The 25,484-nt window shown below is 42.9% G+C and overlaps 1 protein-coding gene across 1 annotated transcript; it reads left to right on the top strand.

The window, feature by feature from the left end:
• Nucleotides 1–21,970, top strand: LOC309555711 (aquaporin-4-like). The gene is made up of 4 exons (XM_082257769.1): nt 1–573; nt 5,280–5,444; nt 19,706–19,786; nt 21,640–21,970. The coding sequence occupies exons 1-4, from the start codon at nt 208–210 to the stop codon at nt 21,826–21,828; spliced, it is 801 nt and encodes a 266-aa protein (XP_082113895.1). The 5' UTR covers nt 1–207; the 3' UTR covers nt 21,829–21,970.
• The last annotated feature ends 3,514 nt before the right edge of the window (nt 21,971–25,484 follow it).

The raw sequence follows: 25,484 nt of genomic DNA, 5'->3' as shown, positions 1-25,484 counted from the left end.
TCTCTCGGAGATCAGAGCACATTCCTTCAGGCTATAGACCGATAAGTTATTTCTAGCAAGAAGTTTCTGGTGTAAGGAAGGGGTTGTGTCACCAACACGTCAATACCTGCTCAACCTGTTTCTCTGCTGCCTTTTTTCAAGTAGAAGAGCCCCTCGTCTACCAGATCTTTCATTACTCCTAGAGTGTCCTCTCACAACTTGCTGAAAATGACAGCCTTCAAGGGAATATGGACCAGAGAATTCTGGACTTCAATGGCTGGAGAATTCTTAGCTGTCTTCTTGTTCCTGGTAATCAGTTTGGGATCCACAGCAAATATGAATCCAGTGGGAAACAGTGAAACCCATATTGCCTTCTGCTTTGGACTGAGTATTGCCATATTAATTCACTGCTTTGGACATATATGTGAAGCCTTCCTGAACCCTGCAGTAGCAATGGCCATGATATGTACCAGGAAGATCACAGTGGCCAAAGGACTCTTCTATATTCTCATTCAGTGCCTGGGGGGAATTGCTGGAGCTGGAATAGTGGCCCTCATTACCCCACAAGACAAATGGCCAGTCGGTGTCACCAAGGTAAGTGCACAAACTATAGTGGAAAGAGCTTGAAAGTCCTCCCTAGTTTTGTAGAAGATTTTTGGTTGTAGTAAGTAATTGTGGGTCCGTATAGGAAGATCTAGCCATCTGGTAGTTGTTTCAAAGGATCATGGAAAGAAGTTAAGCCTATGTTCACACTGCTCTGTAGCAAAAATCACTGTAAAAATGCATCTTTGTTAGTTTTAGATGCTCTCCCAGTGTGTTTTTGGTGCGATTTGTCACGTTTTCTATTTATTTCAATGGGTTGCTGCGTTTTTGGTGTGGTTTTAACAACTGCACTAAATACTTCTCAAAATGCACTGCACCTGCATTTTGGGGTTCCTTCAGTGTTTTCTAGGGATTCCTTGAGGATTGAGCAGATTTTGCCTCTCAGGTAAGTTACCACTGACACCAATGATTTTTTTAGTTATGTTTAAGGGGGAAATTTTTCGCACTGTCCATCTATTGAGGAAAATTGTTCCCACAGGCCACCACATTAACCACTTAAGCCCCGGAGGATTTGGCTGCTAAAAGACCAGGGGGTATTTTGCGATTCGGCACTGCGTGACTTTAACGGACAATTGCGCGGTCGTGCGACACTGTACCTAAACGAATTTGACGTCCTTTTTTTCCCCACAAACAGAGCTTTCTTTTGGTGGTATTTGATCACCTGTGCGATTTTTTGATCACGCGCTATAAACAAAAAAAGAGCGTAAATTTTGCAAAAATAGCAATATTTTTCACATTTTTTTAAATGAAATTGCCCCCCAAAAAAATGTAAAAATCAAAATTTTTTAACATTTTCAGCCAATTTGTTTTATGCTACCTATGTTTGGTAAAAAAAAATCACAAAAAGCGTATTTTGATTGGTTTGCGCAAAAGTTATCGCGTTTACTAACAAAGGGAAAGATTTTTGTCATTTTTGTTGTTTTTTTTTTTAACGCGTAATGGCGGCGATCTGCGATTTTTTTTTTTGCGGTACTGCGACATTGCGGCGGACAGATCGGACCCTTGACTGACATTTTTGCCACTTTTGGGGTTACCAGTGACATTTCTACAGTAATCAGTGCTGCACTGTTACTGTAAAAATACACTGGCAGTGAAGGGGTTAACTTTTTTTTGAAAGGGAGGGGCTATGTGTGTCCCTAGGGGCGTGCTTTCTACTGTGATTGGCTGTGGCTTCAGATGTATGAAGAGTGATCAACGGTTCTACATAGTAGAACTGTATGATCATCCTTCATACACAGGGGAGAATGACAGGCAGCTTGTTTACACAAGCCGCCTGACTTTCTCCCTCTCCCTCGCCGATCGCAGAGTGACCGGCGGACATCGGGTCCGCCGGTCACACGCGCGGGGGGGGGGGGTCCGTGACCACGCGGGAGCGCGCCTCCGGAGGCGCGCGCTCGATCCCTAGACCCTCACAAGCTAGTGACGTAGCCCTACGTCACTTTGCCTGTGAGGGGCTGACCGCCGATGTAGATAGTCGTGCAGCGGTCGGCAAGTGGTTAATGTGCCCTAAGCTGTGAGTGTAGTAAGAGCGTTTCCCAAGAGCTGAAAGTTATTTCAAGGAATCCTCTATGTAAAAAGGTTAGGAAAAGCTGGTTTAGACATCTACACTGACAACTGTTTCATACTGCAGTTTCAGTACATAGATAAGATGTGCTAGGTGGGGAACACGTGCTACTGTGCTCTATGGAAAATACAGCCAGACTGCTGTATGCAGGGGTTTGAACCCGCTCTGTCACAGTGCCCTGCATGTAAGCACAGATATATTGTATAGCTAGCTATAATGCATAGCTCCCAACTGTCCCTGATTTCGAGGGACTGTCCCTGATTGGAACAAAGTACCTCTGTCCCTTATTCCTCCTCATTTTTTCCTCATTTTGGTCTGATCTATATAATTGTATACAAAAGGCACTTTTTATTTTTCAAAAAGTGTTTCCCAGTGCTAAACCTTTCATTCAATTTCTAAATGGCTGTATTTGTAAATTTCAAAGGCCAGTAAAAAGGTATAGTAGTGGTTAAAAAAAAAAAAAAAGCAATTCTGGGTTTTACTAATTAATTTTTCTTGTATAATTCTCCTTTAAGGGGGTGTGACAGGGGGTGTGCCCTATGCCTACATACTTTAGGTGTCCCTCGTTCCCATCTCAGAAAATTGGGAGGTATGCTATAATGTCGCTGAACAGTACCTCACATTTACTGCACTTACAACATGCAGACACACTACAATAATATAATAAATCCTACAAATGTATTTTTTTCCCGGGTTTTATCAAGAAATCACATATTAAATTATTGATTTGGTTGCTGTAATTTGTGACTAATTGCCACATTGCCACTTTCTTCTACCTGGAAATGAGGAAATGATTCTGTTTTGAGATCCCTAAGGACAAGAGTTAGAAAAGACTGTTATCTAGCAAAGGTGTTCCCTACAGCAGGGAACTCAATTTATCAGCCTCGGTAATAGATTTTTTGATGATTCATTTTGTTTTTAAACTGACAATGAGATTTATTCCTATGTTTTACTTTATTATTAAAATGCTATGTAAAATTGTTACATATCAGCAGCTATGTCATCTTAAATAGTCTTATTTATTTATGCCTCTTTAAAGAACAACGCCCCACCACTGATACTCCCTATCCTGTGCTACCCCACCTCTCCATGTCTTTTGTTGTCAGAAGTTGTAACCTTGCGTAATTTCCATATTGAATGGTGTTGAAACTTGCACAGAGGCAATGACTTGCCATTTGTAACAGTGTTTGGTCCCATACTCCTCCATACTTAAAAACATTGGGTATTTCCAAGCAATGGAGCATCTTAGGAGAGTATTAGAAGGTTAGGATGTGTGGGGTATTTTTTTGTTTAAGAGAATTTGTCACTTTGTCCTAAATAGGTAAAGTGACAGAGTCTCTTTAAAGCCTAAATACTACTAAGGCATTTTTGCATGGCTTGTTAAAAGGTGATGCCCAGGTCTTTTTCTCATTTATCCATAAAGAGAAGTTTGGTCAGGCCCATGGAATCTGTAAGGGATGTATAAAGGGCAAACACTAAACCTCTGGAGTAGGGGTCCCTCTGGCAGTGGATCTTGAAGGGGGTCAGGTTTTTAGGGTTAGAAAAGAGAAATGGACAGAGGGCGCACCAGCCTAGTGCATTATCTTTAAAACATTTTATTGTAATAGACATATATACACATTATACTCACAAAACGATTATGAAACACGGGCAATAAGCAATGAGGGACCACCAGGGGTCTCTACTGGGCATCCTCAGCTGCCGCAGGCCGTGGAAGGATGTAGACCTCCAAAAAACAGCTTACGCGTTTCGGAGTGTTCCCCCTTCATCAGAACTAGCTCTGATGAAGGGGGAACACCCTGTAACGCGTAAGCTGTTTTTTGGAAGTCTACATCCTTCCACGGCCTGCGGCAGCTGAGGATGCCCAGTAGAGACCCCTGGTGGTCCCTCATTGCTTATTGCCCGTGTTTCATAATCGTTTTGTGAGTATAATGTATATATATGTCTATTACAATAAATTGCTTTAAAGATAATGCGCTAGGCTGGTGCTCCCTCTGTCCATTTCTCTTTTCTAGTATCTGCTTTGGGTTACCACGACCCGTTGAGAGTGGCAGCACAGCCTGAATTTACTACAATGTGCGTGGAGGTGTAGCGCTAAAATGTAAAAAGTCAATCCGCAAATAGTAAGAGTCCACATTGTTATTAGTGATTTTGTTCAAAGATCATTTTGTGTAGCTGCTTCACACATAATACGGTTTAATATTATTATATTAACTTATATTTTTTAATGTTAGCGCAGCAATATCTGGATTTATATTATTGAATTTACTACAATTCGACCTGAATCGCATTTTCAGGATACCAGCCGCAAGGCCACCCCTCAAGTGCAGGAGTCATTTGCTCTTTGTAGGTGTTTAGGGTTGTCTGTGCGGCGAGTAACCAAGCTAGAGAAGGTATGCCATATATGTGCACACCAGAAAAAAATTCTCCTCCTGGCAGGTTCCAGTGCTTATGTAAGTAATTGAAAGGTTTCATTCCATTGAGTTCGAATAGTATACGTGACTCCTCTCAAGCTCCACCATTGGTAGGCTAAGGGGTTGTCATGTGCCTGGGTAAATAAGGGGTTATCCAGAACAACTAAACATTTTTGATAGGATAGGGAAGGGTTATAACCTCCATCTAATCTCCAAGGTGGGGAAGGGTTATAACCTCCATTTAACCTCCAGGGAAGGGTCAGAATCAGAACCTCTATAATGCTTTTTCCTACCATCTGTCTGTGACCCCAGAGGGGACATTTCCTCTCATTTTCTGTCATTTTGATACTAGGTGACACCAGGACAACATGTGTTGTTGGACAAGGAGAAAAATCGAACAGAGGTTCCATGTAAAAAGATGTCTTGCTGTCTCAGACATTAGTGGAGCTATTTGTCATCCCGTCTTCTGTAAAAGTTCTCATTATCCATGTCATGGTATAGCTAGTAGAATTTGGTCACTTTCAACTGGACTGTCTGAGGAAGTTCTGTGCTGTAAATTGTTGAGCAGTTTCTAAACCCTACAAAAATGCTTTGTATATAGAAGTTATTATTGGTCAGTATAGCAACTGCTGCTAACTGCCCAACCGCAGTTATTTCATGAAGAAATTATATTTTTACAAATAGTTTATTCAAATTCTAAAGCTTTATTTCTGTTGCAGGAGAATACAACTATCTCACACGGACAGGCTCTTCTGGTGGAAACGATCATCACTTTCCAGCTGGTCTTCACAATTTTCGCTTCCTGCGACAAGAAAAGGACTGATATTAAAGTCCCCATTCCTCTAATCATTGGCCTTTCAGTTACCATCGGACATCTTTTTGCAGTAAGTGGAATTGTTCTAAAACCTTTCTATAAACTAGGCTACTTTTTATTTAGTGCCTATGTAGTCTGCTGAGAGCCAGAAGGACATGTGATCTGGGGGGAAGTTAAAGCGGAGTTCCGGCCTCAAAAACAACTTTGCCCATCCGCTCGCTTTTTTTTACCTGAAAAAGAATTGGATGATTTACATTTTTTTTTCAATTTACTTACCTTGTTTTTAAAGAAAATATACTTACCTTCCTTCCTCTTCCTCCCTCTGCGGCCACGGCCTGCGCTGTCTCTTCCTGCTTGCATTGACTCCTGGGAGATGAGCGTCATCGCTCCCAATAGTCAATGCGCCTGCACCGGCCCTGCTCGTTACTTCCGGTGCAGGTGCGTCATTCCCTGCAAAACAGCTTCTGGGACTCCAACGCCACCGAAGAGGACGCCCTGGCTTCAGCTGCCCACACCTGAGATGGCAGTGCTGGAAAAGACATTTTCAAGGTAAGTATTTCTTCTAAAAGGTGAGTGAAACAAGGGACAGTTCAGAGGCTATCGTTGCTGAAATGCACTAGCCCTGACTGTCCCAGGGGTGTTTTTATCTAAAAGTTTTTCAGGGTGGAACTCCGCTTTAACTCAAAGGTGTACAGCTACTCAGTGAGTTCACACCAACTATAAAGACATGCCCGGTGCTAGGAGGAAAGGACTAAGCAGAGGGTATACATGACTGGGTGAAAGGGGAATTGTGCAGCAAAGGTCAAGTGGGGGATAAAAGTAGGTGGTCTGTTAAGGGGTACTTACCTTATTGGTCAGTTGTCCGGGCAGGGGGTGGAGATGTTGAAATATAGGTTCAGGGTAGGAGGGGTCAGGTCAATCTTGAAGGAGAAAGCGTGGAAGAAAGTCCCTCCCTCCCGCCCTATTGTTTGTTTTTCATGGGGTTAACACTTTTTGGGGGGGAATGTCAATTTTTGCTTATAAAGGTGGGCGGTTTGGGGTCCTTGACAGGGGTTCATCAAACTGTTTTTTTTGGAAAAAATGGTGGGGACCCATCCGGGGTATGGCGTCCTCTAATTGGTACAGTTGGGTGTCTGAGGACGGCTGGGTTAGTCTCCGAGGCGGTGCTTAGCGGCTGGGGAAGTAACTAAGCCAAATGGTGATCCAGACACAGAAGTTGGTTTATATGGTACTGTCAAGGATCTACAATCATGAGTATCTGGGTTATTGTTATATTGTTATTCAGTGTTTTATATTTTGTTATTTAATAAAAGGCCATGTCGAACATTTTTACTCCAAGATGAGTAGCGTGTTTATTATATAGTTATAAGTGTGTGTGGGTATTGGGGGGATAGGAGGTATTTATAGTAGTCCAGCACGGGAGCTCTGATCTACCCAGATCAAGTGCAGTTTCAGGATTTGATGGCCCACTTTAAAATTTAAATACATTTCAAACAAACAGTTGTTCTTGCAGAGGGATTCCACCATAATTTCAAAACATGACATGTGTGACAGGTCAAGACTCTGTCACGGTGAAAGTGGATGTTTAAAGGACACAGAGTGTGCACATTGGCTCTGTGCAAGACTACAGCGCATAGATGTGCAGTGGAGAAGACTGCTGTTGCAGCTTTCTCCAGGTTTTGGTTTACCTGAAAGGGGCTCTGTAGTTTGGAGATTTCAAAGTGTCTTGGGAGGGACGGAATCTCCAACTCTGTGTCCATGTTTTGTTGATGACCAGCAGGGTGTGTGCTCAGGTGCACACAGCCCTTATAATCAAGGGTTAGGAAGACATCAGGGCTCCCAGTTGGAGACTGTTTCAGCCAGCAGACAGGAGGTCTGTTCGTGGGGAGTCAGGAGGACTCCGATAATCTCCGGGAGTCAGTGGCTGCAGGTGGCAGCGAGAGCACATATGTGTGTGTCTGAAGAGACAGGAGACGGCCTGAGGACCGAGGCCACAGTGAAGCTGTCAGCTTTAGACAGTCCATGGTCTGGGGACCAGCATAAAGTGCAGAGGTACTGCTGAGGAAAAACTGCACGTTTTGTATTTACTGGCGAAGAACCCCTGCATGGGAAACTATGTTATGGACTTTCCTTTCGTTTTAATAAAAATGGGCTGCCTGCCATGCCCTTAAACCACAGTCCTGACTACAGTGAATCAATGGAAAAACGCATCTCCCACTGAGCTAATGGTCCCCCATGTTACACATGATTATCAGCCTCCTGGCTGTCTATTGTAGAGCTACTATTTACACAGTGGCAGGGCCTAGCAGTGTCACAGACATCATAATGAAATACATATCCTCACATTCTAGAGGTTGTTTACTGGGCCATGTCACTTGGATTTTGAAAGCACCATTACAACAATAAAACAAACAAACAAATATACTCACCTGTAGAAACAAATGGCCACTGCCCCCACCTATAACTGGCCTTCGCGGCAAGAAGCACATGGAAGGGAAATGCATGTAAAACAAAACCAAAGAAAATTCCAAGCTCAACTTGTCAGCCAGCCTGCAACCAATCAAATTAACCTGTCTAACAGTTTCTGTAAAAAAAACAGGTTTAGTTTGCACACATTTGCAAATACATGCGTAAGTTGCTGAGGCTATGACAAGGCGGCACACCATTATTATACTTGTGGGGGGCGCGCTGGACACCTTTGCTGCCATAGTGCTGGGTGTCCAGTGAGCCCCTGTGCCTGCCCTCTGCCTATCCATTATAATGCATGTCCTTCCACTATGGAGGCTCTCAAAAATGTATAGTGTTAGGACTGCAGATAACACTGGGGTGCCTGGTTGCAGTCTCTGCAGCTTACGCATGTATCTGCAAATATGTGCAAACTAAACCCGTGTTTTTATTGGAAACTGTTAGACAGTGAGTTCAGATGGTTGCAGGCTGGCTGACAAGTTGAGCTGGGAATTTTCTTTGGTTTTGTTATATATACTCACCTTCCTGCCGCAGCATCGGTCTGATGCTGCAGCTGCCCCATGCAGCTCTAAGCCCAAGAACCGAGTGATCACATGACCACTGATCGCTCCGTTCTTAGTCAGCCCTGAGCAGTGACAGTCAGTTACCGCTCTCTGCTCTGCCCCTCCAGCACTTACTGGAGCTCCAGCCTGGGTAGGGTGCCCTGAGAGGTTTGAGCCAGCAGCCGATCAGGCATTGGCCTGGATCCCAATATTATTGTCTGGATCCTTACAGAAACTTGAGTGGTTCAGTGACTTCATCCAACAGCGGACTTCAGCCCACCATCGGCTGATTCTGGATCACAGGAGAGCATAAGTAAGGCTCCGTTCACCCCTGGGTAATTTAAATCAGAGGTGGGATCCTCTGCCCACAATTCCAAATCAGGGCAAATCACGGGACGCGTGTGAGATGTCATTACTTCTTACTGGCACCCCAATCGGGCTGTGTTTGTCGCGCAATAAATTGTGCAGCAATATCAGCAAATCGCAATTTTTGCCGTGATTGCAGCGTGATTTATCATGCTAAAATTGTGGTGCGATTGGGGATGCCATTAAGAAGTAAAAGCATTGCACATGCGCCCTCCAATATTCCATGATTTGGAATCGTGGGCAGAATAGCAGCGATTCCACCCACTATTCAAATCGCCCAGGTGTGAGCAAAGCCTAAGCCCCCGTTCACACTAAGGCGACCTGTGAGGCGACCTGGTCGCCTCACATGTCGCCGAAGGTCGCCTCCCATAGGGAAGCTGCGGACCCGTTCTAATAGGAGCGACACAAGTCGCTCCGACTTAGAAAAAGGGTCCGGAGCTTCTTTGGGGCGACCAGGAGGCGACCGCCATAGACGTCAATGTTATGAAGTCCGTGGCGGCCGCTCCGAGGTCGCGGCGCGCTGCTCGCACCGCGATCTCGGAGGTCGCCCCGGGAAGTAGCGTCGCGGTAGTGTGAACCGGCGCTAAGTGTACTCCTGTGATCCAGAAGAGAAGTATGGGCAATAAGCTTTGTCAAAACTTCTCTTTTAAAGTACAAAAGTAGAAATGTGTTATTTATCTGTCGCTTGTGCCTGTACATTTCATTGATAGTAAATTGGAGGATTGAATTTTTAGTTTGTCTCCCACAACCAGGTTTACAAAATGTGAAATCTTTGTAAATACTTGTCACAAGATTTGTAATGTTTTCAGGTACAGTATTGATTTATTTCCCAATACAAGTAACCTGTTGTACTAGTGGGGAGTACAGGGATGTTTCTTACTCCACCCTGATTACATCATTTAGATGTATTTTTAGTAAACCCTGACAAGACAATGATAAGATTTTTCACTGCCTATCACAGTAATAAGCCCCTAGTGAGGTGTTAATTAATGGTGATAAATCAGATAGGAACTAAAATCAAGGAATATTGTTTTCTCAGGACCATAAATTCTCAATGATAAGCACACAGAAAAAAATAGGAATGTACAGAACTTGTTTCACCTCTTCAGCTTTTTGAATGTGTATGGAACATCCAGAGCTTGAAGAGCCGTGAGCTTTGTATTAGTTTTGTTCAGCTGACTATAGATAACTTTTAGGGCTCTGCTACAGCGGTGACATCATCACGTCTGCCGAGGTGCTGATCCGTAATTACTGGTGTTTTAATGCAATTTATCTGCCTATGTTTGTGAGTAGTTTTCACTTTTTTAAAGGCTGGATCTTAATAACTGCTATGCACTATCAGATATTTTCTTGCTCTTGCCCACTACTGAGTTGTAAATACCATGTGGTAGATTACTGCAGCCAGTGGGATGAGTTCCATCTGATACCTAGGAGTCATTATCCATCCATCCTTGTGGGTTCTTTTCCAAAGCGCAGCCAGACCTCCTTCTTTTGAGGTCTTAGGCCCCTTTCACACAACGTCAGTTGTCATCCGTTTTTCGTCAGTTGTTATCCGTCTTTCATCCGTTGTCATCCGTTTTTACATAGAGATGCATTGATGTCCGTTTTTCATCCGTCAACGGATGGATGAAAAACAGATAAACGGACAGCGTGTGTGAAAGGGGCCTTAAAGCATTACTGGTGGTGCACACCTGGGTGAAAAGTGTCACTTATCTTGCTGGATTACTGGAATTTATCAGCAGATGAATTTTTCTATGGACTTTGCACTGAGCACTTTCTTGATTATGTGGGACTTATCTGAATTGATTTTCTGAGCACTTACATAAAACTTTTATTGATCTGTATTTTTGAGGACGTATATGTATCCATTTAATTTTATTCTCCACTTGATGTATTTTCATATACTGTATTTATTTAGGCATTTGCACTTTAATTGTGGGAGAATACCTGACAAAGCTAAGTTAACGTGTGATTTACTAAGAAAACAGCACACACAACTAGCTGCATTAACATAACAATTAAAAGAAACACTCAAAATACAGAAAAAACAACCTAGAAAACCTTTATGAGGCTAGGTTCACATCTGTGCAGTTTCCCTACTGTCAGGTTTGCTCAGGCACAGCAGCCCATTTGTTTGAATTGGTTGCTGTACCCAATGAACTTGCAGGCAAAAGGTCCCTGCACCTTTTAAGAAGGCACGACTTGCAGGGAAACCACATAGTAAAGTGCAATTTCCAGTGCCTGGGGGTGCCATTAGGATTAATGATACCCCCACCCATCTCCTAACCTGCATTACATTTTTAGTGCGGGTGTGGTTTACACGCCATCCCATAGCCCGCACTAATGTCTAAATACCTAGCCTAAAAATGAACCTAACCAGTAGAAGTGACTCCAACTAAAGTAAACAAGATTAAACCTTCCTAAAATTAACGAATTAAGCTGTGTACAGACTGCAGGATAAATAGGGCAGAGCAGGATAAGGCTGAGGAGCAAGGATTAGCAGGTCAGGTATCGGTTAGGATGAGGAGACGGTACATAGGAGCTGGTACAAGCAGGCAGGATCAGGGTTACAGCTTACCAGGAAAAGAGCACATGGGCACACATGCAAAAGGTTGAGGCACTATGGAAAGCTATAGGAGGGACTAAATACCCTCCCAGAATCCAGAATCACATACAGAATTATTCCTGGAACCTGCTGACTGATGGGAGACACCCGCTGGTTGACACTGGCACTACACCTTTCTTGTCTGAAGACCAGTGTTACCAGTAGGTGTTTTTGTTCTTGAGAGTTTCATGTTATATGTTATATTTCATGTTATATGTGGCACATATAAATTGAAATTAAACATCAGAGGAGAAGCTGCAACACATGCAGGAAATCCAGAAATTTTGGAAAGAGAAGGCCAGGAGACAGGCAGCACTAACAATGCGAAAAAAAAAGTATGTTTTAAGTAAGCTTTTTTCGGATTGTCAAAAATAGCTACTGTTGATATTGCTATTTGTATTCTGTGTAACAATACAGTGCACCTAACACTTTATATCATTCATATTCAATGCATCCACCTATCCCCATAGATATAATTAGATAAGTCAGGCATACACCAGTTAAGACCTATTTAAAATTCATTCTTAAAAGAAAACCCTCAAATGTGTATTTTGTCTCTAGCAGCTTTGGACATAAAATTGTATTTAATTCTTAATGAGAGTTTGATAAAAAAAAAAAACAACACTTTGGGAGCCTCTAGTGATGTATTGGAAATAATAAATACAAGTAAAAGTAGAAAATAAAAAAGGTTTAGAGTCAAATAATGTTTACAAATTAAAGTTTAAATACATTTATTTAAAAAATACTGGGGGCTTTTCATGTGGCTTAATGGGCAACGATGAAATTATACAAATCCTTGAAGTAATTTGCTTGGGATATAGCTGCATATGTGGTTAAGAAACAGTATGATTTAATGCTTTTGATAAAAAAGGGAAAAAATGACATGGAGTTCCCTGTAAAACAGCCAGGCCCTTATCTGGGCATGTGACCTGGATGGCTAAGAAAGGGAGGGCAGTGAGCATGTGCCCTCTCCCTTTCTGTACAATGCAAGGCTACATGCCTTGTTAAAATGTTGAAGGACAAGGGCGACTTCCCCAAACCAGGACCACCAAAAAAGGTTATGGGGTTTGAGGGACTTATAGGATTCTGGAAGCCTCTTTTATAATAAGGATGGCCTTCTATATCTGCACCCTCCCAGGTGAATGAATACAGGGGCACATTATTATCCCTTATTACCTATCCCCCTCCAAAAAGAAAAAAAGCAAATATGTAAAGTTACAATGTCCCCCAATGTAACCAGTGTCAATGACAATGAATGCTACCCAAGAATGGTTCCCTGTTGCAATCTTGTCACTAGAGGAGAGATTCCTGGGGGCGTAGCTAGCAAGGGCATGTGAGCGATTGCACCTTCACAAGGCTCCCAACTCTTACCCTGCACTGATCCTTACCTCCCCCTCTGACTGGCACCTCTCCACTCCTGCCTGTGCCCTGTGAAGCCTCCGACAGTTTCTTCTAAACCCCCGCCGCCGTTATGATAACTAACAAAGGCCGAGAAGATGCAGCGGCCTCAGCGGCTCCCGAATTCCAAGATGGCGCCCAGCTGCCTCTGCAGCAACAGATCCCATGAGGAGGAGGGGAGAAGACTAGAGTGTACGTGAGTGGTACTCCTAAACCCCCTGAACAGCTGGGGAAAGACCCCCCAAAGGACATACCTTACTATGCTCAAAAACTTCTGTGGGTCAGCCTCTGTGGGACAAGCCGCTCAGGAGGAATGTGTCCCCTCCCCAGATCCTGTGCAGTACACTGAGGCAGCTGTGAGTGGGGAAGAAGAACTCCTGGAGGGTATGCTGACACTTGAAGGATCCTCCACAACCCTCTCTTAGTGAAATTTTGCACGCCATACATAAATGCACAGCATAAGTGGATGATTTAAAGGAACGGTTTGGTGGTTTGCGTGAGGAAGTTTCACTCCTTCGTCAGGGCCTGCAAATGATAAGGGAACGAACTGCTGCGACTGAGAGCAGAATTAGCGACATAGAAGATCAAATCCCTGGACTTACCTGCAGAGATGGTGGACCCGGGCGCCCGGGGGGGGGGGGCTGGAGCATGCACCTGGGACGTCTTCCCCAACGGTCTTTTCCTTTCCTCCCTTCCACTTTCGTCTCCTCCTATAGCCTTCTCTGTTCCCCCTGGACCTTTCTCCTAATCCCTCTCACTGACCACCGCCTTCCCCCCCCCTTTTTTTCTCCCCCCCCCCCTTTTTTTTCTCTTTCTTCTCTCTTTTCTTTTTTCCCTAGCCCTGCCGGTTCTGACGTGTTGGAGAGCCCGACTGTGATTGACCCCGTGGGCAGGTTGGGCTGCTCCTTTCCTCTGCATATGCACTGTTACCTCCACTTTGATTGTTGCCCACATGGCCACAATATGTGTCCCATGCCTGTCTCGTCAATGTAAAACGTGTTAATGTTACTATCCAAAATGCTTATGTGATATTTTCATGCGCTCTTTAGAGCAAAGTTTGTAAACCCCTTTTTCTTAAATTTGAATAAACTAAGAAAAAGAAGATCAAATCCCACCCCTCGCCCGAGATGCCAAAATGGGGCTCAACAAGTAGCTGTCCCCAACGACAAAGCTGATGACATAGAAAACCATCTCTGTCACAACAATGTGCGCATTGTAGGGCTCCCTGAAAAGGTTGAGGGGCGGGACCCCACTACTTTCATTGAGAATTGGCTGCTGGAAATCTTCGGCAAGGAGATCTTTACCTCTCTCTTTGCAGTGAAAAGGGCACACCTTATGCCACCAATGCCTTTGCCCCCTGGAAATCAGCCTTGATCCATGTTGGCCTGTAGGCTGATTTACACGGACCGTGAGATTAAATTGCGGCGGGCAGGAGAAAAAGCAAACATCCAGTACAATGGAGTGCGGGTTTCCTTCTATCTGGATTTCTTGGGGGAGGTAAAAAGCAGAATGGCAAAATCCCAGGATGTGAAAAGAGGCTAATACGCCTTCAACTTCCATACGCCATGTTATATCCTGCGAGTTTGAGAGTTATCGCAAGGGGCTAGACCCATTTCTTCGAATTTGCTCATAATAACGCTTCGTGGTTGGATCAAAATGAACAAAGCCTACGGAACCAACGTGCTGGAGGTGATCAAGGCTGACATACCCTACTCTAATTTCTGCTAAGTGAAAGTGGACCAACCCTCTTTGTCCATCTTCTACTGGGAATCGATTTTTATTTGCTGGGAGGGTTTTTTACTTTGTTTAAGTGTGTTCAACGTCCGGTGGACTACTGCTTTCCCACATACACCAGCTGCTATACGTGTTCTTAACTGGGGGGATTGCTACCAGATGGCTTCTAGGGGACTAAGCTGTCTCTGTTTGTATACCCTGGCCCCTGTACTAGCCTTGACCTGTGGTTGGGGACTTACCATTGTACATGTTCATACGATTGTATTTTTAGTTTGCTATGGCTGATATTCCTCTTAATCATGAAATGTCAGGGGTGTTAAGGATCTTTTGAAAAGGGCCACGATCTCTGCCTGTATTAGATGTTTCCAACCTGCTATAGTATGCCTCCAGGAAACTCACCTTACTCCGTCTCCCGCCTTTAGTATTATTGTCTATTGGGGAGCTATTACTCCACACATACAGCTTCCTCCCGCAATGTCAGTATCCTGATTGTTAGGGCCCTGACCTTTCAGGAATTGGGCTCTAGGGTGGACCCAGATGGCCGAATTATTTCCCTGTACTGTCAACTGTATATGATTTCTGTTGTGCTGGCGTTTTGTATATATACCGTCCCCCTTTTATGGGGAGGCGTTACGGGAACTGCTGTCGTACCTGGCTGACAAACCAGAAAGCCCAATACTCATTCTTGGGGATTTTAATTGTTACCTAGGGAAACTAATATCGGAGGTGGGTTGGATTGATTTATGGAGGTTTAGAAACCCCCTGGATAAACAATGTTCTTGCTTCTCTAAAACACATGGGTCGTTATCCAGTATTGACCTTTGTCTTGTTAGGACGTCTAGTATTTCCTTGGTGTCCCGACTGGAACATTTTCTGGGGAGAGTATCTGATCATTCCACCATGTTGGTATTGTTATGAGCTCAGCCTCCCTCATCACTCCCTAGGGCCCCTTGGAAACTGAATGCCTTTTGGCTGCAACTTTTTTCTTTCATGATAGAGTAGTTACACAGATACAACATTTTTTTAAATAAAACCCCCTGCCAGGGAATGAGTTGGTGTGTTAGGAGGCTTTCAAAGCTTTCTTACGGGAAGTGTTAATAGTGGAAATACATGCCATAGAGCAATCTTCATCTGAATTTATATTACAGGTTGAAAGCAAGGTACTAGAGTTTCTCTACCTCACAGGATTCCATGAGGGAGGCATGGGTGTTGACTCAGGACTCGATGGACAGGCTGAGAGCCTCCGCCACATGACGTAAACGGCTCTTTTCTAAAATGGCGTTTTACAAGGAGGGGGAGAAAACAGGCCATTTATTGGCTATGATAGCTCTCTCACACCAGGCCTCTCTTGCCATAGGAGCAGTTCTTGCTGCTGATGGCCATTACTAAACTGCCCTGACTTTATTGCAGCTGAGCTGAACAGGTACTACGAATCCCTTTACAAATCGCAGTGTCACTATTCCATGGACGAATTGCATGCCTAAATCTCTGGAGGTTATTTCTTAACATGCAAACACCCGCTGACAACATGGGACAAAGGGCGCTACTATGATTCGCTGTAATCATTCAGTAGCGTAGAATTTAAGTATTTATGGGCAGTGCTGACCAGATTTGGCTTTAGCGAGGTTTCTTTCGTGGGTAAAGCTTCTGTACAATGCTCCCAAGGCCGCTATAAGATATGCTGATAGGGTTTCTCCTGTCTTTTTGCTGGGATGGGGTACTAGGCAGGGGTGTCCTCTTTCCCCCCTGCTGTTTGCAGTTGCCATAGAATCACCGGCTGCCCTGGTCTGCGCCAATCCACTAATTACTGGGTTCTGCTATGGCGGTCTCCATGAAAAGCTCATGTTGTACGCAGTCGACATGTTGCTTTTTCTGGGTGACACCAATGTGTCTCTGGAGGCTGTCATGGCTACGATTTCTAGATTTGGATATTTTTCTTGCCTTAACATGAATTGGACGAAATCCGCACTTTTGATATTGGAGGGCGGCGAAGGCCAGATAGTCTTATCAACCTATCCCATCCCCACCGTATCCTCATTTAAATATCTGGGGGTTCATGTTACCGCCAATTTGCTTGATTATTTTCGCCTTAACTTACACCCCTTATTGTCCAAATTTAGGGATAAGGTGTATACTTGGAGTAAGTTGCGGCTGTGAGTAGCCGTTAGAACCAATTTAATTAAGATGATTCTAATGCCCCCAACTGTTCAATCCATGCATAATTTGCCCATGGTGATTCTTTGGAAAACATTCAGAATAGTCAATTTGATTTTTAGAGCCCTGATTTAGAATAGTGGAGCCCCTAGAATTAAACTGGAGCAACTATAGAAACTAAAGGATCAGGGAGGCCTGGCACTACCTAATCCCTGGTTGTATTATGTTACGGTCCAGTTACAGCACCTTGTGGGGATGTCTTCCACACCTTCCACTAGCCCTTCCAATTTACCATTCTCAGCGGCTTGATTTATGCTGCATTGCACTGGTGCGGACTCCATCCCAGAGGGCTTGGAAGCGGGGTTATTTGCCAAACCACATAGACATTTTCCTACATATAATCTCTTAGATAACATTTGGTGGAAATCAAGGCAGCTACAGTGGGTGGAGGGGTTCACTGCATATAGCCCAATCTGGGATAACGGATCTTATAAGGAATTGGGCAAATTGACGCAGGGTTATAGATGGAGGAGGTTTGGGGTGACTCATCTGACTCACGTTTTCCAGAATGGGACTCTGCTACCTTTCTCAGATACCCAGAGGTTCTCCCTTCCCTCATATATGAAGTTCTACAACATACAATTAAAGCATGCCATTAGGGCCCAGGGAGTGGAGGCTGTATGGACCCTGTCGCCAACCCCTATTTTGCATTTAATTTCTTCAGTTACTCATGCTAAGGGCCTTATCTCCCAGTGTTACAGTATGTTGCTGAGTACACATTTGGATGGCTACCCCTCCAAGGCTCGGGAAATGGGAGGGAAACTTAGGTCAACTTTCTGGGGACCCTTGGAGCCTAAATGTGGTCTATTGGGCAATGCATCCTAAGTGACATCATCCCAGAGGAACCCACATGGGTGGCATTTAACCGTGCCCTATTCGAGGCTCGGAAGGTGATTCTTCTGCTCTGGAAGTCATCTGACCCCTCCATCACATCTGCTATGGATAACACATATGGGAAACACCCTAATATTTGAAAAGTATGTATATCAACATAGTAAATGTCCTGGAAAATGTGAAAGATTATGGGCACCTTGGTTGGATACCCGGGTCTTAGTCCACGCAAACTTGTACAGACGTGGCTTCTGCAGTGTCCAGGTCGCCCAAAATGATCCCCATATGGCCTTAAATATGCCTAATGGCTGGGTTATTTCGGTCTGACTAAAAAGCTATACCCAGTTTACACTCAACTGTGGGCTAGAAGGTGTTATTATTGTACTTATTGATGACATATTGTTTTTTTTTTTCTTTATGTTAATGCTTAATATAATGCGGGGGTGGAAAGTGTTGTCTTCCTCCCTTACGATGTTTTGTATCGATCTGAAATGCTACCGGACTGTGTTTGTTTGTACTTAACCTTGTCCTTTTTATATGCAATAAAGAACCTGTTTGATTTTAAAAAGAAATGAGAGATTCCTGGCTGCTGTGGTATTGTAAACACGGGGCTTAGGGATCCCGGTTGATGTCATCCACCATCATTTTTTTTTTACAATGGTGGGGATTTTGCAGAACTCACTGGATTCACGGATCCTCTCACAAACTGAACCTAATCCCATTCACCCATCCCTATTCACATCATCCAGCATTGTAAACCCATCTTCAGTCATGATGACCTGCCACCAAATTATATATCCCTGCAGCACTCCCATCGCTAAATGACAGATCCCCCTGGCACTGTGGGAATGTAAACAAATCTAGGATGTTTTTACTTTTATTAAATTCATGTTTAATCCATATTATATTCTTTATTATCTTACAAAAAGTTTGGATTGTGTTTCTCTTTTTTTTACCTATTTCTAAAGAATATCCTATGACCATTAACTGTGGGTCATAGGTTTCCTCAGACAAGACATTGCTGTGCACCTTCATGAACAGAATTCCCATGTTCCTTTCTGTGCTTATCATGTACAGTGGTATATTTGCTGCCTTTGAACCTGGCACTTACTTGTAAGATGAATACCAGAGGATGCTTATGTGATCCTGCAATACAAGCTTATCATAGCAATTTATCCTTCCTGTTATTCATTTAATTTAGTAGACCAGGACTGTTATCTCCATGCACAATATGAGGTCTACTGGGCAACTGCCAATTCCATCATAATTGTAAATAGACTTTATGCCCAAAAGTAATATTTCAGTAATACGTGTAGTTTCATGGATTAGATAAAAAGAGTGGGGCCACCTTGTAGTTGTGGTGGCAGCTGTACAGAGTGCAGACCATAGGAACTTAAGTTCCAAAGTTCCAAAAAGACCTAATTCTGTGTGGTGAATTAATTTTCCAACATTTGCACTGTCCATTTCTTTATCAATTTTGAAGTGTACCTCTCGTGAGGGAAATCTAACATTTTAGAATCGTCTCAAGAACAAGAGGTTAGGGAAATTTTCCAATGGAGACCCCTGTTTTGGGGAAATCTGTGTAAGAGTGAATTTCACCTCTTGTGAAGTAAATGGAAATCTCTCCAATGGGACACATACTGCAAAAACTAATCTAATAGGTTTGATCATTCCCTACTCTACCCAAAAAAGGTTTGGCTACAGATATACTTTAAGGGCATAGAATGCCAACATCCGCTTCCTCTCCAAAGGACTCCTTAGCACCTACAAAGATTGTTTTATTTATAATTGTACTAAATTGATATTGGTCAGATGACAACCCTATCCCTAAATATTTTTACATGTTACGCTCAGTGACCTGCTGTGTGGTTCAGATGCGATGCCTTTACATAAAACTCTTCTATTGATGCATGGTGACCCTTGTTTGAAGATGATCTATGAGTATAGAAATATGGAAGCTGCCATTGCTGACTTATGCAGAACATTGTGCAAACTCTGACATTCTGATTCTTACTTCATTGCTTAGTGAGTCATTGATCTTGTGTAGGCAGAACAGGAGTAGAGACTTTTCAGTCTTCACTGACTGCATGCTTGTACCTATTCTCATAGTTACACATTAGCTACTGTATTCTTATTTTTAACTACTGTATATCTCATTTTTTACCTCCTCTTTAGATTCCATACACGGGTGCCAGCATGAACCCAGCACGATCTCTAGCGACAAGTCTTGTGTTTAACCAGTGGGATAGCCATTGGGTAAGTGTGAAAAAGTGTGCATACATTATACAGTATATGGATTATATATAACAAGAGAAGGAAAACTAATAAGAACTGCTTAAAGTGGAGTTCCGGCCTATTTTGCAACTTTAGTGTTTCCTGGAGTGCTCGCTATGCTGATCTACAATTGGGCATTTTCAATTTTTTTCGGGGGTCCCTTACTTTACTTTCAGGGCATTTTTGATTGTACTTCCTCCTTCTCCCCCCTCTGTGGCCACGGCCACCGACATCACTTCCGCCTTTGCATTGCATCCTGGGAGCTGTTTGTCATCACTCCTAGGGGGCTGGAATCAGGAAGAACTCCCAGAACACTCCCTGGATTTAGGAAGAAGAACACAGCAGATTACACTGTGGCTTCAGATGGCCGCGCCCAGACAGCGTTTTTAAAAGTAAGATTTTGAATAAAATCCAATACTGTACACCTTGTAAGAATGAGAATAGTGGTTCTGTAAAGGGCGATGGATTAGTACTATAGGGGTATTTTTAGTTAATAAACGTATTTTAGGCTGGAACTCCGCTTTAATGGATTTAACCAGTACTTTGCAGACTACTACTGTTTAAGTTTTGAATAGACACATGAAGAGTAAATACTTCTATCATTCTATTCTATCTTCTTATTTCTGTGTGTTACCTAATTTGATATTCTCACCTTTCCTGTCTTTGTGATGGCAGAACAAAAATGTGGGGAGCTGATGTCACTGGAACAGGGAGATACAGACACTGATAACCTAACCGAGAGAGTGAAGATATTTCCCATCACTCCCTGTCTCCACAATGGGGACACAGACCACAAATAATTATCAAACAGAGATTTTCTTCCTTGCCTACTTTGTCACAAACCAGAAAAAGTTTTAGCTGGGCTTTAAAAAAGTTTTATCCAAATATTGCTTTTTTATCAAACAAACTTTTTTCTGTCCTGTCTCCTCTTCCTTCCCTCTCTTCTCTCCTTTTCTCTCCTTCACTTCTCTTCTATACTTGGAAAAAAAAGAAACCGTATAACCATACAACAACTCTGGTTGAAAATTCTAGCTCCTTTATTCAATCAATTAAGACCACAATCATCTTGAAGACATCGCAGTTCATCAGGGATGCCTGTACAGGTCTTAATCAATTGAATAAAGAAGTTGGAGTTTTAAACGGGAGTTGGTGTGATGTTATCCAGTTTCTTTTTTTTTTCCATATGCACACAATCACAATCTGAACCTGCACCCATCTATGGATTCAAGGGTTGAGGCAAGGTGGACCAACCTGGAGCAGTGCCTACTTGTCCGTCACTTCTATACTTCTCCTTTCGATCTCTTATCTCCTCTCAGCTCTCCTTTATTCATGTCCTTCTCTTCTCCCCTCTTCACCTCCTTTCTAATTTTCTTCCCTCCCTTCTTCTCCCCTCTGCTCCCCTTCTTTCTCTCCTACATTAATCTCCTACCATAGTTCTCTTCCCTTCCCTTCCCTTCCCTTCCTTTCCCTCCCCTTCTCTTCTTCTCCTTTACCCTCCCCTTCCCCTTTCTCCCCTCCCCTACCCCTACCCTTATCTTTCCTTCCCTTCCCTAACCTTCCCTCCTCTTCCCTTCCCTTCTCTGCACCCCTCCCTACTTCTCATCTCTTCCCCTCTTCGTGCTTTTCTTTGTCTCCCATCTACTTTTTTTCTCCTCTCTCTAATTTGTCTTCTTCCCTCTCTTCCTATTTTTCCTCTCATCTCTCTACCTTACCTTCACTTCTTCCCAATCTACCTCCCAAAGGAGAATTTTCAAAATTAAACATTTTATACAATAAACAATATCAGAAATCATATACAGTATGTTGCACATTTATTTTTCTTCAACTCTCTGCAGGTTTACTGGATTGGTCCAATGATGGGTGGTATCCTCGCTGCTTTTATCTATCAATATTTATTCTGCCCAGATCCCGAAATGAAGTTTAGAGCTAGCTTTAGGAGACCTCAAACTGAAGATGAATCTGTTCAGTTGACAGTGGTACCTGGAGGAGAATATAACAAGCTGACATCCTCGTCTGACACATGAGACGTTATTATCCAGTATGCTGCCATATGTTGGAAATATAAACTTTTGGAGCTTAGTGCTCCAGTTCCTACTACATTACAGATGGTCAACTTTGACTGCGGACGAAGTATAAAGCTGCTTATTACTACTGAAATAAAATCTTAACTTTATTCAGTTGCAAAAGAGCCAGTAACATAAATTACAAGCTGGTTTACATAAAGATGTCTTAAAGTGTATGTATAGCTAAAACTTTGAATAGAGTAGGGAATGGTTTAAACCCTTGTCAACTTCTGTTTTGCTCAGTGTGCCCCTTTGGAGAGATTTCCTTTCACTTCCTGTCCCTAAGATGCAAAGGGTAATATAAAATCTCTATAAAGAGAGCCAATCTCCTCCAAGACAGCTGTCACTGCAACTGATTTCCCTTTGAAAGATTTACCCTCCTCTATGGTGATGACTGTAAAATTGTGGGTTTTTCATCACGTTGTCTTTGTGGCAGTACTCATCAGAATAAAAGAATCTCCACCAAGGACACAGAAAGCAGTATAAAGTTGACAGAGGCTCTAAACCATTCCTACTCTATCCAAAATAAATGGTAAATGAGTAATACGGTTTAAAAAGTTTACCTTTAATATATTTCAGATAAAAATTTGGTAGGTATGTGAGGGTGAATTTTACGAAATCCTGACAGAGGTTCTAAACCTTCCTAACACTACTAAAAAATGTGGGTTTTTTTTTTTCTTTTTTTTGTTGGTGCTTGTGCCCCAGATGGGGGATATCTCCTTTTTCATGGACAGAACATGGGGGAAATCTCTCAAATGGGGACATAGGAATAAAACCAATCACATGTTCTTGCTTTTTCATGCTATCTAAAACCTTAAAAAAAAGTTTGGGTTGTAATTTGACCTTACTTAACCTGGGAAGCAATCGTCTTGAACTATCTCCTGGTTTCCCGATGATGTCATAGAAAAATTCCTTTAAAAACAAAGTTAAAAAAAATACATAGAAATGCATTTAAATTCTGCAAAATGCAACACTGTACTTCAAAGTGCATTAAAGCACACTGAACACGCAAGTAACTCTACAGATATTGGTTATGGATGGTTTTTCATATGCATTTCTAATTCTTAGTAGCGCTTGTAAAAATATATAAATTGATCTGTATTTTGTTTTACTGGTCCTTTAATAGTTGTTTTTTTTTTTCTGTAGGTCTTGACATGTTCGTTAATATGTTATTGCCATATGAATAGTGTTTCTGTATTTAATGGTTATATCAAACTATGGATCAGCTATATTAAATGCACTGGTTAAAGCTAAACTCGAGGCTAAACAAAAATGTTTTATGTACAAGAGGCACATGTATATTTCCTTGAATCTTGGAATATATAACAAAGCATATCTTTCTAAAAAGGGTACTTGCCTCATTCTAAAGCACTGTGTGTGATCTCTGACTGTTGCAGGCCTGCTTTGCTATGTGAGTCATTTCTCACAGCTAATGCAAACTCCAGGGAATAGAGGGGGCAGGGAGGGGAGCTTCAGCACACTTCCTGTGATTGTCAGCCTCAGATGTGCGTCTTTTCCTATGAGTTTGTGCAGGCGGGGGCAGGGTGTCCCTTCCCTGCACTCGGGTCTCAGGTTACACTCAGCTCCCTGCCCTATGATGTGTAGTTTTGATGCCAGATTACATAGTTACATAGTTACATAGTTAGTGAGGTTGAAAAAAGACATCAGTCCATCCAGTTCAACCTATGATGTGCGTGTGTGTTTGCTGTTAACCGTACATTGTATACCCCTGTATGTTGTGGTCTCTAAGGTGCCCATCTAATAGTTTTTTGAAACTATCAATGCTTCCTGCTGACACGACTTCCACATCCTTACCGCTCTTACAGTGAAGAACCCCTTACGCATTTTAAGGTTAAACCGCCTTTCCTCTAGTTTAAGTGAGTGGCCACGTGTCTTATTGTATTCCCTTACTCTGAATAGTTTGTTCCTTATGCTAGGGTCGCCAGTACAGTATTTGTACATTGATATCATATCCCCCCCTCAATCGTCTCTTCTCCAGAGAGAATAGGTTCAGTGCTTGTAGTCTTTCCTCATAGCCGATGTCCTCCATTCCCCTAATTATTTTTGTTGCCCTTCTCTGGACTCTTTCCAATTCCAGCACATCCTTCCTGAGCACCGGTGCCCAGAACTGGACAGCATACTCCAGATGTGGCCGGACCAGAGTCTTGTAGAGTGGGAGAATAATCTCTTTATTTCTGGAGTGAATCCCCTTTTTTTATACATCCCAGTATTCTGTTGGCTTTGCTTGCCGCGGCTTGGCATTGCATGCCACTGCCAAGCCTGTTGTCTACCAGTACCCCCAAGTCTTTTTCCATCCTAGACTCACCCAGAGGTTCCCTCCCTAGTGAGTAGCTTGCTTTCTGGTTTCTGGCCCCCAAGTGCATTACTTTACATTTTTCAACATTAAACCTCATCTGCCATGTAGTTGCCCACCCTGTTATTTTGTTTAGGTCCGCTTGTAAGGTTTCCACATCCTGTCCAGAAGATATTGGCATGCTTAGTTTAGTATCATCCGCAAATACTGAGATTGTACTCGATATCCCCTCCTCTAGATCATTTATGAATAAATTAAACAGGATTGGTCCCAGGACCGAACCTTGGGGGACCCCACTTTCCACACCCGCCCAATCCGAGTACTCCCCATTAATCATCACCCTCTGGACTCTCCATACCCACCCCCTGCCTTCTGGAGCTCTAAAATGCTCTGCAAATTGTGTGCTTTATGAGGCTGCAGAGAAGAGAAGACTGCAGGTAAACAGATACAGCTTATGTAGGAAGATTTGTCTCATTACTGTGTATACCCTTTTGCTAGTTACTTCATTTCGTATATGTAAGGTTTACAACCACTTCAAGCCTTAGAGAGGATCAGTCACATTCTTTTGTGTAACCCCCCATTCACAGCAGTGTGATGTGAAATTGGGTGCAGCTCCAAGGTGGTTATGCTCCTCTTTACTTATGGTGAGTGTTTGGTACATTTGGAATACATGCTGTCCATGATGGACTGGAGTTAACGGCAAGTTGTTGTGAATAAAATGTCAGTTTTTCTCCTATTTTAAAAAGTTGTGTAGAAAAGTTACCAAAAAATATTTGATACTGAAAATATTACTTATTTGGATCAGTCCACTCAGGAATCTAGACCCGAAGCAGAAAATAGTTTGTTGGAGCTGCATTGCCCCAATGCATTGGTATGGCATTCAAAATGACATTATGTATGTTGCATTAATGCAAGCATTATTCTACCGCACCAACAAGGTGTAAATGGGCTCTTAGTCATGGGTTCTTCAGTTAAAGGTGAAAACCACACCAGGGAGATTAATGGCTATAGAAGAAGGGTGGAGTTACCCATCAGAGAAATATGACATTATCGGCTGATTCAATCTTCTTGTTTGTAGCCAAGCCTGAATTATGTCTTTTCCATATCAAGGATTCACTGCAGAACCATATTAAAGGAGTTGTAAAGGCAGAAGGTTTTTTATCTTAATGCATTCTATGCATTATGATAAAAAGCCTTCTGTGTGCAGCAGCCCCCCTCGGCCCCCCTAAAACTTACCTGAGGTCCCCCTAGCTCCAGCAATGTTGTGGGAATGTCTCGGCTCCCCTCCTCATTGGCTGAGACA

Source organism: Pelophylax lessonae (genome assembly GCF_965119305.1).
Source record: "Pelophylax lessonae genome assembly, chromosome: 5".
Taxonomy (NCBI): Eukaryota; Metazoa; Chordata; class Amphibia; order Anura; family Ranidae; genus Pelophylax; species Pelophylax lessonae.
Note: the sequence above shows the minus strand (reverse complement) of the source record. Positions and strands in the feature narration are given on the sequence as shown.